A 14,925-nucleotide genomic window follows, 5' to 3' on the forward strand; every position below is an offset into this window, starting at 1 on the left:
AAAATTGCAGTCTGAAACTTACGCAAAACCAAACCCATATCCTTTCACACATGAAAACGAAACTGCATACCCCTACTACTAACTTTAGCATGCCATATCACAGAACCACAGTTCTCCAGCTCTACTGTATTTTTGTTTTCATGACAAAACCTCGTATAAACAAAAATGCCACAAAGTTAGCTGTGGGTGAATTAACAAAAATTTTGCAATGTTGTCATACAAAACAAGAGAATTTCAAAATTAATTTTAGTTCTCAAATCAACTGAAATAAACTTTGTACCTATTATACCCAAATATCGTGCAGGTTAATGACATTGCCAAATCTTAAAAGTAATAAACTAAAACATGAACTAAGGTGATCTCTACTATGGACTTTATAGCACAGCTGGATTTAGACATCCCTACAAGTGAAAGATTTAATGATAAATACATGCCTAACTGAATAGAGTTGATTATAAGTCCATTGCATTTATTATGCACTCAGACAAAACAGAACATCATATAATTGTTTTTCAAACACATTGTATTATTAGGAAGATACACATTCCGTGATTACAGCAGACATTGTCAGAGAAGGAATATTTTTATGTTCTGTATGAAACTTAGATTAAATTTCACTGTTACATTCTGAACACACAGTATAGTTGGGTTACAAAAACTCAAATAATGGCTAATTTTTCAGAAAGGACCTATTACAACAACATCATAAACTTCTACAAAAAAGGATTTTGTTTACTGTGACAACTGCAGTTACTGAAGGATGATGCTTTAATAAAGAATATTAGGAAACCTGTCTTAGACTCCACATCTAGCATGAGGCATTTTCTACTAAAAAAGAAAAAAAGATGTTACTTTTAAACAAAAATAAGGGTTAAAACCCTCCCAATCATACAGTTTGTCCTTAGGAAAAAAATGCAAATAATAACTTATCCAATGTCCATTGTGTACTTGCCAGAAGCACAGATATACATAACACCTTCACATGCAGAGCTGCAAACACAAATTCATGTGACTTCACCAAAAGAAGAGCATAAAAACTGTGCTGCACCTGCAAGTATCAGTGTGAGCCATACAAAATTGTGATTTGGTGGTTATGCCTTCCAGAGAGCAGAATCCAATTTTAAGCTGAAATTTCAGTGGACAAATAGAAAATTATTTTGCAGCAATGCAATATTACATTAAGTGTATTTGTTAAGAAAGCCAGTTTTCAGGATGCAGAAGGTGCTAATAGTGTAATCCACACGGTGACAAGGCTTCTTTATCGTACAAAAACATCGTGACATTATGTTGCCAGCATTTAAAAAAGCCAACAGAATAGAAGGAAACCAAGAATAAATGAAATCTCATACCAGCTGGGAGTTTTAATTAATTGGTTAGGCTGATTATGATGCACTAGCCCTTGCTATATTTTTTTCATGTAAAATTAAACACAAAATATGTTTCGGTGTTTAACTTGCATGTTAGCTGTGGTGACAGCAATTGTTACCCCCCACAACAAATATTCCTGGATAAGCGCAAGAAACTTTTCAATAGGGTGCATTTATCAACTCAGGCATAACAAGCATCTGTTTGTCTTTTACTGTTTTATCAAAAATCAGTTAGAGTAAGCCGTATTATCCTCACCAAAGTTTAAGCAGATTGAGGGAGTGGCTTTCTGTTAAAGGTCTTTACAGCGCAGCCTGCTTAGCCCCGTGGTAGTGTCCTCTAAAGCTCAACTCCTGTATTGAGGACTTTGTTAACAGAAACAATTCTCAGAAGCGACTACACTGTGCATAAAAATATCTGAATTGTATTCATCATCAAAGAGCAAAAAGCTCGGCTTTTGCACCTCTGGTAGCATTTGCCTTGTTTTCTCCATTATCATCTCAAAAAAAATGCCTAACCAACCAACCAAAAAAAAGCCCCACCAAGGTTTTACCTATAACTCATATTTATAATGACAATGATTTTCAATCCATTTCAGGATTCACTCAGAAGAACAGAAAAGATTTTTACATAAAGTTAATCAACTGTCCAAGGTGTAAGAGCCACCAACACCAGTTCGTTGGTGAAATGCAACAGCTGTTTGTTCTGCTCCAGCACAGCGTAACCAGAGTGCGTGCTCATAGCTGTGGCCATCAACACGCCTTTTGAAATTAGAAGTATCATATCTAATTGCTATTTTAACATTAATTTATTACTTTTAAAGGGAAAAAAAGGCACTTCAGTTTTTATAAGAAAAAAACAAAGAAATTCACAAGACAGACCCCATGTTAAGACAGAACTAGGTATAAACGCAGACGGATATATGGCCTCATCCCTATGTCTGATAAAATCTGCCAGATAAAATCAAGGCAGATCAAAAGGAACTGCAAGGTCCAGGGAGTGGCTGGAGAGGCTCAATCCCTGCGAAAGCTGGGATGGGTGCCTTCTCGAGGTGCCCTCACCCTTTCAGAGGTGGCCCAGCGTGACCCACAGAGCTCTGGTCTCCTCCACCAGAGTCATGCTGCAGGAGACCGAAACTGCGGAGCTGGGACCGCCTGTCTGATGAAGAAATTCTCTTTACCAAAACCTCTGTGAAGGTCTGTAATCACTGGTGATGAAATTACTAACTAACGAAGGAGGATTTTCAGTGATTAGGGGGCCTAAAGCATGGCAAAAGACCTAGATCTCTGGGAAGATGTAAGTGGCTCTCAACAGAGAAAAATGGCAGTGGGTGGTGAGTAAGGCTGCTGAACTTTTTTTTTCCTTTGGTATTAAAGCAGCATGTATGAAAACTATCTAACTCATTAGCTAATTTACAGGAAAATTATCAGAAGAATTAAGATCTCAAAGGTATGACATTCCCACAACTTAAAACAAAGGAAAGCCACAAAATACACATCCAGGCAGGAGAGAGGGAGAGATGCTTTGCGCATCACTAAGAAAACAGGAAACAATCCCAATTCTTATCTGACATGAGAGCTCATACAAATGCTCCAAACATCGGGAAAAACTTCAGCCAGGCCACAGACCTCCTCAGGCACCTGGAAAATCTGCAGGACACAATGACACAGGACTTCAGCGCTTTGGGTGCTGCTGTTAGTTCTTCAAAGCACAGAAAAGGGGGGAGATGGGGGACTTCAATAACCGAGGGACCCACTGGGAAGATGCTACAGGGCAATTCCAGTACCATGTTAAAGGAGAAACTTTTTTTACCCAGCAGATGAGTGACTACGTCAAATCTCAAGTATCTTTGCCATTTAACCAATGGGGGTAAGCTGACTGAGAATTCAGGACTGTGGGCAACTTGGGTGAAAGATAATGGGAAAATATTTTTTGTAATTCCTAGGAAAAAGAGAATGGAATTAAAACTAAAAGAGCTGAACTGTAGAGCTGCCAGCTTTTCTGGATGCTTTCAATTGCATTAGGGCAATTGTTTGCATAGGTGCACTGCAAACAGAGCAAATGGTTCAGCTTTAAGAGCAAAATAAAAATAAATCTTTTTGCTGGATTATTTTTAAGCTGGATTGGTTCCCTGATCCAAATCACAGCTCACTGAAGAAACAGTTGTGCTGGCAGCACGGAGGGCTGGGGGCATGAGAATATCTCAAACCAATGTCAGCCAAGAACGACTGTCTTGTAAAAACCACGAACTTAGATTTGCTCTCTACTAGGTTTTGTTTTGCTATACGCTTCAACAAGGGCAATCTGCTTTCTTAAAGAAATAATGTGAAGGTCATAAACACAAACTATCCTGATGTGAAGGGAAAATAAGATGACTATCATGAGACAAACTTGACTAAATTGAGAGCTCTTCAATGATCCTGAAACACTAGAAGGAAGTATACGCAAGTAGAAAGTAGGTCAAATTACTAAAGGAAGAATATTAGGGAAGAGTGCAAGTACGTAGGGGCAAAATCAGAAAGGCCAAATCACAGGATGAGACCTGGTTGGGAAGGAACAAAAAAGGAAACGAGACGGGCCCGGAGAAGGAGGAGGAGAGTGAGCGGGAGGGCTGTGCCGCTGCTCAGCCAGGAGGGAAAGCTTACAGATGCCACATAGAAAAAAACAAACTGTTAAATGCTTTTTTGTTTCAGACTTTGCTAAAAGAGATATTACATATTTTGGCTTCAGTAAAGCTGCTGATGTTCATTCAAGATGATCTAGGCAAAGCTGTGGTAAAAGAGTACACATTATTTACAGTTACTAAGTAATGGTTATTAATTATTAAGTCCCAAGCCTGAAGGATGTATCAAATGTTAAATCTGTACCAAAGCTTTTAACATTCAGTACGTTCATTAATAACTTTGATCTTGGAAGAGTTCAGTTATTGCGTGTGCAAATGTGCAAACTGTTACAAGCCAGGGAGGAACTGCAATACGGGATTAAAATTCAAAGTCAGTATCACCCTGGAAAAGTAACCTTAAGGGGGTAAAAAAGTGTGCTAGTGAAAACCTGCTGAGTGAAACTCAACTTCACTAATCCAAAGTGGGAAGTGCCTAGTTAAACAATATTCTGTGGGAAAGGATTAGGACACAGCAAATCACACACTGAAGACGAGTTTTTACATATCACCTTCTTGTTGCGGGGAGTGGGGAACGAATCATCACCCCGACAATTCCTGGCACCAGTGTAAAAGAACAGTGTTATCTGGGAGTCACACGGAATTCTGCTGCTTTAATATGGCACAATATTAGACAAATACTGTGTTTTGTTTTCAAAATCAGACTTTAACAAATGCATAACATAACTGGAGAAAGTCCAGGCAACAGCAACAGGTCTAGGAGGAAACAGTGAAGGATATGGCCTGCTTTGGTGAAGAAGAAGGGCTAAAGCAAGGCATGACAAGCCGTCTTCAAACACGAATTTGCTGCAAAGAGGAAACCAATAAACTGTTCCACCTTCCCTGAGGAAGCAAGACTTGAACTGCAGCAGTTGGAGGATTCATATTGCCGTTTAGGAAAAACTTGCCAGGGATAAATCTGATTTTGTAGATCTTTTCCACTTACATAATTTGGGTGCTAGTTTAGGGTAATCATTATGATGATACACTTTTCTTCAAATCAAGCACTATAACATTGAACATATATGGAGTTAATTTTGGTTTTTGAGTGGATTAAGGTATGGTGATGCATTCATTTTTGGTCTGCAGACATATAAAAAAACCCCAACCAAACCCACAACAAAAACACTACCTGTTGTAGTAGACCCAGAAACAATATTTTGTATTTTTTCCATAATTTCATAGGTACTTATAAACATAACACTATTGCATACCATCACTGTAAAATAACCTAATCTCTTTACACATTTTAAAAAATGTATCATTCTAATACACTTGTATGGAAGTGTATTAAAATCACTTCAGAACAAGGATCAATGTAAGTGCTGCATTTCTTTTTAAAAAATATAAGCTGAATTTTTATTTAAAAGTCTAATTCAGTTGCTTAGAACAATGCTGAAAATAGAAGTCTGGGTACAGAACATACTCCTCATGTTTTCAAGTTAGAAAAGGATCTGTATTTTTGTTTTTGTAAGCTTTATCAGGACTTTTGCAAAGAAAATAATAACTGTATTCACTGAGTGAGCATACTATGTCTGGAATTCAATATATTATCTTACTGACCAGGTCCCAACTTCAAGTGCAAAGTAGAACTGACACTCACTCATGCAGCTAGGAGAGTAGTTTCATAACACAATGTTTCTCAAATATTGTAGCAAATTTTTGGCAAAAAATCCTGTAGAATTACCCTTCCAGTACTCACAGGAACTTATGCAAATGTACAGTACAGTCAGAAAAAGTGGTATGCTCCTGTCCTAGCAGTCAGACAACGTAATTTGTGTAATACAGAACTACGTTTATAAACATTAATTTAGACATAAAAATTGGCATAAATGTTGTGGCTTTCCTGTTCATATGGTACCAGGAAAGACCTAGCTGCCTTTGAAATTTCTACTCTGTGGCTTTCATACCACCTTTACTCCTCTATTTCTGCCTCCCACACAGCAGTCCTGTGTGTGAACTCATCCGATACAACATGTGCAGCTCATGGAGCTCGTCAGTTCAGCATCCTGCCCCTGCTCTGCAAAGCACTTGAGAACATTCTTCGGAGCTTTGCTTTAGTGGAGCACAGATATCTTGCAGATGTTTAATTCAAAGCTCATGTGTAGTCCCACTGAAGTAAATGGGATTACTAAAGTACTTAAAGTAATTCCCTGCTGAATCAGGCTTTTAAGAGTAAGAATAAATGTGCCTAATTTTTATTCATGCATCAGATATCTATAGACTAATAGTTTAAACTCAGCAGGTTTGTATCTAGTTAATACTAAATCTCTGGAGTTTAGTATCTTCACCTGCTGCATCTACCATCTCTGCACCAAGGATCTTTTTAAATATGACCCCGCAGGACAGTTTTTGCATACATCAGGCACTCATGTTTTGCATACACGCAGTGTCATCAGACCTAGTGCTGTGATGGCTTACACAGCAACACAACTACTCAAAGTAAACTTTCTCTATTTCGCCAATATACCAAAACAACTGCACTTTTTTGTAAATGATCAATAAACTGCACCTGCACCTTGTGTTTTCTGAATGTTACATGTATCAAAGACTTCAGAAAAGATCTGTTGTAAGGCAGATAAGAAAAGCAGTGGAAGCAATTACATCTGTTTTGGACACAACAGGTAAACTCCTTCATCTACCGGTAACTGCTTACTTCTCGCATACGATGGACTTTTAGAACTACTTTCAACTTGATACTGGGTGGAAGTGTCCAAGGAAACAAAATCTGTGGATCTAAGGTATTTAACACATATGTGCTACACCTTACATAGGATCATTGCCTACACCCTTGCCAGAAGCAAACAGAAAGTGTCATGAACTGAAGTTGAGACTCATCAGTGCAAAACCTGTCAGCCAAAAAAAAAAATACCTACAACCTCATCAGTAACAAGACACTCATGACTTCTTACATCATCAAGACCTAGCTGAGTGATGCTAAGAGTTCTCTGCAAAGCACTTCTATCAAAATTTATCCCCTGCTGAATATATAATAAGAGAAGGCTGGCAGTGATGAATTCATCTTGTCATCAAGCATCAACTTCATTTAAATTGATTACTTCATTTAAATGAATACACCTGGAAATATAAACCACATGCAAAAATTACCATTCATTTTAGCGCTAAAAAAAAGACCCACTGACACACTTGTGGTAACAGAAGAAAATTTATTATTCCTCCCTAAAATTTTCATTGTTCACCTCTGGCCCATCTAATCTTGTTGGTTCATCTGATCAAGTATCAAACCTCTAAAATTTAAATCAACGGGGTAAACCAAAGGACTAACAGGCAGGTACTTACTTCATTAATGCAACGGTATGACATCTTCTAATGTACAGATGTGAGAACTCCAGGTGGCCCCTACTAGTTCTAGGTTTGGGATGTGATAACAGACATCAGACCAACAGCTTTAGAGATAAACAGTTTATCTCTAAGTAACAGCACAATAACACATAGCTCAGCAGCGCAATTACCCAGGTCATTACAGTGGCAAATCCAGTTACTCAGCAGTACAGTTATTCAAGTGGAAAACGACAACGAAACCAGTAGTTTACCAGTACTGAGTCGAACACAATACCCGGGCAGGTGAGGACTTGCACAGCCGTCATCACCAGCCAGGCTGTCAGGCAGCAGGGCATGGCTGCTTCTGCAGAGGAGCAGCTCGGACGCACGGAAGGGCTGGGGGAATCCCACACTCCCCCATCAGATCCACCGCTTCCATTGCCGAGTCGCAGAAGCGCTGTCTGGACCTGCCACCCAGCCATCTCACCCCACCTCTGCTCCTCCGGTCCTGCCCCGGGTGTGCTTGGGGCGCAGAAGGACCGTGCGTCAGGCACACCGGCCTCGCACCTCCGTCATGTGCACAGGACCTGGAAACACCGTGTGAGGCAACACCAGCCCCACGCCAGGTACAACCAATGCTCAGCAGCTCCAGTTCAACCACAACAACACGTGTTGATGATGATGAGGGGACAGGAGCATCTCTCCTATGAGGAGCCACTGAGGGAGCTGAGCTTGTTCAGCCTGGAGAAGAGAGGGCTGCGAGGGGACCTAATAAATGCTTATAAATATCTGAAGGGTGGGTGTCAGGAGGATGGGGCCAGACTCTTTTCAGTGGTGCCCAGCGACAGGACAAGGGGCAATGGGCACAAACAGGAAGTTCCATCTGAACATGAGGAAGAACTTCTTCACTCTGAGGGTGACGGAGCACTGGAACAGGCTGCCCAAGGAGGTTGTGGAGTCTCCTTCTCTGGAGATATTCAAGACCCGCCTGGACAAGGTCCTGTGCAGCCTGCTGTAGGCGACCCTGCTTGGGCAGGGCGGTTGGACTGGATGACCCACAGAGGTCCCTTCCAATCCCTAACATTCTGTGATTCTGCGTGCTACATAAAAATCTGCTCCTAGAATAACACACGATTATAAACAGGGGACCTCAATTACTAATTTAATTGTATACCAGTATCAGCTATAGGCATGTTGACTTCTGACAGGTAGCTCCCCACACGCGTATGAAACACTTCGCTCTTCTGTGATTTTTATGCTACAACAAGACAGGGTTTTATCTTGTGTCAGAAGAAAAAAAAATAAAAGAGATTAATGGAGAGAGAATGAAAATAGCAAACTCCTCAAAGCACACATGCTATCATCACTATCATTGCCAATCTTTTTCTTGACTAAGAAATGCAAGGTATGGAGGGCGTCAAACCTGATGAGCTGAAGAAATACTCAGGGGATACTGACCTGCACCTTCTTCAGCAGTCCCACCCACTGCAACCTTTTCAGGCTTCTCCTCCAGTCTTGGTAAACGCTTTCTACAAAAGCAACAAAGGTCTCGTTCCTTAACTTTAGAACAAGATACAGCCTTGTCCAGGGATACATGAAAGACTGCATAACATCTGTGCTTCAGAAATTACACTCGTCTGGCTTCCCACACTCCAGAGCTATGGAACAAAATTCCCAGGGCACAAAGGGGCATCGGAAGCTTCCACAGCTTCTCACGGGCAAGCCACGTACCCTTAGTCTTGCCTTTTTCTCTTAGCACGCGTGTCTTCAAATGTGTGCGCAGAGTCTTTTACCTATACATTTTCAAGCAGAAATGGGTATGTTTCCTATGTGCCATATTTCCATTTCATTTAGGTTTAAGTCACACCCGCTTTTAACTGGGCTGAACCTAGCACAAATTTCTAAAGCTTGACTGCTTCAGCTTCTGAGGGTTTCTGTTCAAGCCTTTCATTTGCAGGGAAGTTGCTGCTTTTACTCACTGACACTAACACAGCCGTTGCCATTTCCCCACTTTTCCACACCCTCTGTGTCCAAACAGGACCGTGCCCCACGATGGATTAGCACAATCCAACGCTTTTAACAGAATCCCCACGGCACAGAAATGTTTCCTTTCAGATTTTCTTCCGCTCCTGGTCTGTAACTGTGGGAGAACAACAAGCCAGGGCTCCGGGAAAGATGCTCCGTGGGGAACAACAGCTTCCGACCCCTTCTCCTCTGCGCTCCCGGCTGTTCCCACGCTCCCAGGTTTCCCCCGTCCTTTGCCCTGACATTTTCACCTCTCGGATACCCAGCAAGGGAGCCCCCGGCAGGCTTCGGGACGCTTTGGGGCCCTCCGGCCGCCCGACGGCCGCAGGGCTGAGGGCGCAAGGACAGATTCCTTGCCGGGGGCCCCGACGCCCGCGTCCCGGTGTCCCCGCCCGCGGAACCGCTGCTTGGCCCCCTCGGGACGGCGGGCCCCGCACGCGTGGGGAAGGGGACGACGCGCAGCCCGGCCGCGCCCTGCGGCAACGACTCCGGCCCCGCCGGGCCGGGCCCCGCCGCCCCCCGGCCCCCCCCGCCCCGCGCCTGGCGCGCCCCCGAGCACAGGGGAGGGGGCACACGGGGACCAAGCCCGCCCACGCGCGGCAGCGCGCACCTGCCCCGCGGCGGCGGCGGGCGCGGGCCGGGGGCGGTGCCGGAGGTGGGCGGGGGGCGGAGGGGTGAGCAGGGAGGAGCGGGGGGCGGGCGCCGTTCGCTGCCGCCGCCGCGGGGCTGCGGCTGGGCTGGGCGCGGGCGGGCGGCCGGCGGAGCGCTCGCAGTCGCGGGGAGCGGCGGCGGGGCGGGTGGGAAAGGGAGGACGCTGGGGCAGGCAGGGGAAGGAGGCGAGGCGGGCGGGAGGGAGGAGGCGGCGGCGCCGCGCTCGCCCCGCTGCCCTGGATGACGGGCGGCCGGTTCGACTTCGACGATGGCGGCACCTACTGCGGCGGCTGGGAGGACGGGAAAGCCCACGGGCACGGCATCTGCACCGGGCCCAAGGGGCAGGGCGAGTACGCCGGCTCCTGGTCCCACGGCTTCGAAGTGGCGGGCGGCTACACCTGGCCCAGCGGCAACACCTACCTGGGCTACTGGGCGCAGGGCAAGCGCCACGGGCTGGGCGTGGAGACCAAGGGCAGGTGGATGTACCGCGGCGAGTGGTCCCACGGCTTCAAGGGGCGCTACGGGGTGCGGCAGAGCCTCAGCACGCCGGCACGCTACGAAGGCACCTGGAGCAACGGGCTGCAGGACGGATACGGCGTCGAGACCTACGGGGACGGAGGTGGGCGCCGGCGGGGGGCGCCCCGGGCGCGGCGAGCGGGCGGGTGGGGGGGCGGCGGCCGTGGGCCCCTCGGCGCGGCGGGGTCTGCCCGCCTGCCCCTGCCCGGCTCGGAGCGTCAGGCCCCGGCGGGGAGCGCCCGTCGGCCTCGCCGCCCCGCAGGCCCCGCCGGCGGCCGGGGAGCGCCACAGGTGCCCCGTGAGGAGCCGCCCGGCCCCCGGCCGAGCGTGAGCGGCCGCCGCGGGGCGCGGGCCGGGCTCGCCGCTTTCTCCCGACCGGCCGGTGGAAATCCGCATTACAGCTGCCTGCGGGCGGCTTTGCTGCCGTTTCTCTGCCGAGGCGGGGGCCGGCAGCGCCGGACTCGGGCAGAGGGGGCTCGCCAGGCCGCCGTTAGCGCCGGTTTCCTGGTGAAGGAGCCGGCCGCTGGCAAGCGAGCCCTTGCGCCTCGTTACTTTGCTGGCAGGGAGAGCTTTCTTCCCTCGGCACGCTCGGCTGTGAGCGGGGCGCTGGAGGTGGTGAAGTGGGTACGCAACGCGCCTAAAATCAGTGAAATGTGGGCCCACCCTGATGTCGTGACTCGTATTGTATTACGCCGTGGTTTGGTTTTAAGCACACTGCTCCAAGTGCCAGCCGTGCTGTGAAATGGCACGGGCCGGCCTCTCCCGCCCTTCGCCGCGACAAGCGCCGAGGCCTCTGGGGCTGCGATGGCGGGAGAGGGCCGGGCGGCCTGCCTGCCCGCTGAGCCCGGGAGCCGTCGAGGAGCCGAGGCTCAGCGAGGTGGCGTGGGGCTGGCGCCGGTTCCGACGGTCGGCTGGAGTTACCGTCCCTCTGTCGTTCTCGTGTGCCACACAGCAAAACCCCCACGCCTGATATTTTCAAATTCATCTTTTGCTGCCACGGTGTCGGGGAAGTGCCACCTGCAGCTTCTGCGGAGTTGCTCTTCAGCTGGGTTTGTGCTGTTGCAGCAGGGGAAGAACCAGTCTCAGTTTTAGGACTAGAGAGTTGTTGGATTTTTTTTTACAGGAACGCTGCTCGCTTCAGCTTCGAGCAACGTGCTTAGATAACAAGGAAGAAATAGAATTTCCCCAAACGAGAGGTGGCATTCACATGATGTGACTAAAGGACTAACCTGTGTATCAGAGCTCTTGAGTGATGCTGTTGCCGATTTCTTCAAGGAATTTTGGGAAGAGATTTGTGGTCAAACTTTCAGGATCATGTCAGAGAATAGGATTTTTTGTATTAAGCAGAAGAAGTGGCATTTACAGTTTGGATCCTTTTTTTTTTCCTTTTCCAAATATAAAATGTAGTGAGTTGAGTAAGAGTTGTCTCCTTCAGAAAATTGAATGTACTGTGGTTTTTGTACCTTGAAGTCTTTTAATCCCCTTGCTTATTTGTAGCTGTCTGAAAATTGTTTCCTGGCGTGGAAAGTTCCGGTGCTCAAAGTTAGCCAAGATACGTGTTTGGGCATTTGAAAAAAAAAAACAACCACAAAACCAAAACCATGAAAGAGACCAGAATTTGAATTCTCTCGCCACACAATAGACTTTTCAATTTTTTATTATATTTGTTTTGACTAACAAGTTAGAAGCTGAAGAATAGCTGAATTTGCAGTGGCCATCTTTTTTTTTTATTATTATTATTATTTTTGTTTCCAGAGAAGTAAATTACCATTCCAGTAAATTTTATAGGAGTCAATTTCTCAAACTAAAGTTCCTTTTATCTTTTTCTTTAGGCTGTTTGTGGAATTTTAAGAATCTCAGTATAGTCTTGATAACTGGAGGTAATTTCTCTAAATTTTTAGACTTAGACCCTCCAGGAAATCATCTGTCCGAAACAGCATATGAAGTATGCAGTTTATGCTGTGAGTGTACTGTTTACACAGTTTACCATCCTCGTAACTGAAATCCATTACCATGGCCCCAGTCTTTTACATGTTTCGGTCCATACGAACAGAGGGTGTGAAGTCCCATTGATTTTAATGAAAGTACTCATCAATGAAGCAAAGCAGGACATCGTAGATGTTGGCAGATGTGTTTTTGTTTTCGTGCTCTGGGAACAGTAGCTGTGTTTGTACACCAGAAGAACGTCTGAAATGCTTTTACAAGGAAACCAGTTTTATGTATATGTCTTCAACATACTATGAAATATTTGCAGGAAAGCTCTTCCTTTATTATGACCTGAGAGTACCAGCATAGGGAAACAACTATTTAGACTGTGCCAATTGCCAATTTGTTTTCAAACTCACTAAAATCCAGGTCTCTTTGCTGCTTCGTCCCACCACATGTTATTTTAAAGTGCATTGGTGGCAGTAGGAGATGTAGTTGAGGGAAAAGGAACATAAGCAATGACAGTGTTCATCAGTGTTTCTGCACACAACATTTTGCACGACATGAGTAATGTATGTCATGCTGCGTTTAGATGCTTAAAATTGTCACTCAATCAAATCTCTGAGGAAATCACTGTGAATTACAAATCATGATACTCTGTTCATTGCATGTGCTTATGCTGGGCCTTCAAGTGGCCTGTCAGGTTGTTTCCTGCAACAGTCTGAATGTTTGTACCTCCTTTAAACTCCCTCGATTTTGTTGAATCTCTGTGAATATGCAAGCCTACCAGAGCATTTTTTATGGAGGGACTAAGGCCTAATTTGAAACTTCAGTGTGTGTAAATTAGTCAGCAGTTTGCAGTCCTGCCAACAATAGCAAAAACAGACATCTTGCTGTAAGGTTGCGCATTGTCATTCCGCAGAGGTTCAGTGACAAGTGCATCCTAAGCAAAGGTCATCAGTATGCTCACTGATTTCCGAGTAGCCTTCTTTCTGGATGTACGCTTATCTAGCATTTGAGTCTGAAAAGCATGCAGAAATCGTGGTGTAGTAACAAATTTGTTCAACCACAGAAGATGTAAGTAAAGGATAAGATCAAATGGAGTAGTTACTAGGTCCTTGGCCTCTCAGCTTTTTCACACAGCATAGTTTTATATTTTAGCCACAAGCAGGCAAATGACATTTACGGCTGTAAGATATACCCTTTTTTTTTTTTTTTGGGGAAGGATGGCACAATGTAAGTCAAAGGAGACAGGTTCTGAAAGTATACATTACAACAACTTGGCAACAGAAACAAAAGAAAAATATACTTTCTAGTATTTCTTAGGCTCAAAATACAAACACCTTTTCAGGGGAACCAATTAAACACCAGATGAAGTAGAAGTCAGTCAGTAGAAGTCGTGGCTGAATGTTTCCTCCGTTACAAAGGATACCATGCCTAGCTTCTGGAAAATTAATGCTGAACCATGTGGTTGTTTTATAGTCAAATATGATTTTAAATTATCTTGACGATTACAGTGTTAATTAAAATTTTAATGGTTGACCCTTACTGCAACTGCTTTGAACAGTCACTTATAGTGTAACGTGAGACAAGAAAAGGTGTGCTTGTTGATATTATCTTTCATATTTATATCTATGAAGAGAGATAGGTAAATACTGCATATGGTTGTATCTTTGTATAAGGGAAAGGCTCGTTTTATCACGTCGTCATATTCTGTAGTGTTTAATTATATTGCGATATTAACATACCTTGTCTTGCTCATTTAAAATTTCGAAAATTTCTTCTGTTGAAGAAGGTGATAGAGTCTGGTATCGTCAATCAAATTACTGTACAGCTCTCTTGTATCTGCATTCTGGACACTGCCCTCCATATGCCATTAAAATACTGCAAAATGTAAGTTGAAAAAAATCAAGGAAAATGAGTCATCTTTCTAGGACTAATATCAGAAGCCTTTCCCTTAATGGATTTGTAATTATAAAAGAGAGAGTTGTTACCTGCAAGACTGCACAAAATTCCAGCTAAATATCTTTGGTACTTTCTAAGGACCAGTTCAGTATGAATCTTCCATTTTCTCATTGACTATTTTCTCTTTAGAAGAAATTGGAAGGATTGATTTTATTTCCCCAGCAGAAATTAAAATCTGACAAGTAAACAGCAGCACTTCAGTTGTTCTTGTTTTAATGCCCTTATGGGCAGCAGCAACCACTTCCACTTCTTTCTACGGAGTAGTGAAAAGTACAAGTGCTAAGTGAATTAAGTGGTTTTGAGCTTTCCATGTTTATTTATTAAATAAAAATATTAATAAGAAAAAAGGCTGACCTTTTGTATACTTTTAAAACTTCATACTGAATGAAGTTGATTCTGCTTCGAGTCTGACACTTAAATAGACACATGGAAAGCCATAATTATGAGTTGCTGCTCTAATATAATATTTTGGTAGAATCAAAATTAGAGTTAGATTTATTATTTTTAAATGAAGTTAACTGGTGCAGGATGTTAGG

General features: G+C 44.3%; 1 protein-coding gene across 5 annotated transcripts in view; it reads left to right on the forward strand.

The window, feature by feature from the left end:
* The first annotated feature begins 10,172 nt into the window (after nt 1-10,172).
* JPH1 (junctophilin 1) overlaps nt 10,173-14,925 on the forward strand; it is a 91,854-nt gene continuing 87,101 nt past the window's right edge. For all 5 annotated transcript variants that reach the window (XM_075415993.1, XM_075415992.1, XM_075415994.1 and 2 more), the window contains exon 1: nt 10,173-10,601. In XM_075415993.1, the coding sequence (XP_075272108.1) occupies nt 10,223-10,601 (379 nt within the window). In that variant the 5' untranslated portion in view covers nt 10,173-10,222. The remainder of the gene's footprint in view (nt 10,602-14,925) is intronic.

The sequence above is a fragment of the Opisthocomus hoazin genome, chromosome 3, assembly GCF_030867145.1.
Source record: "Opisthocomus hoazin isolate bOpiHoa1 chromosome 3, bOpiHoa1.hap1, whole genome shotgun sequence".
NCBI lineage: Eukaryota > Metazoa > Chordata > Aves > Opisthocomiformes > Opisthocomidae > Opisthocomus > Opisthocomus hoazin.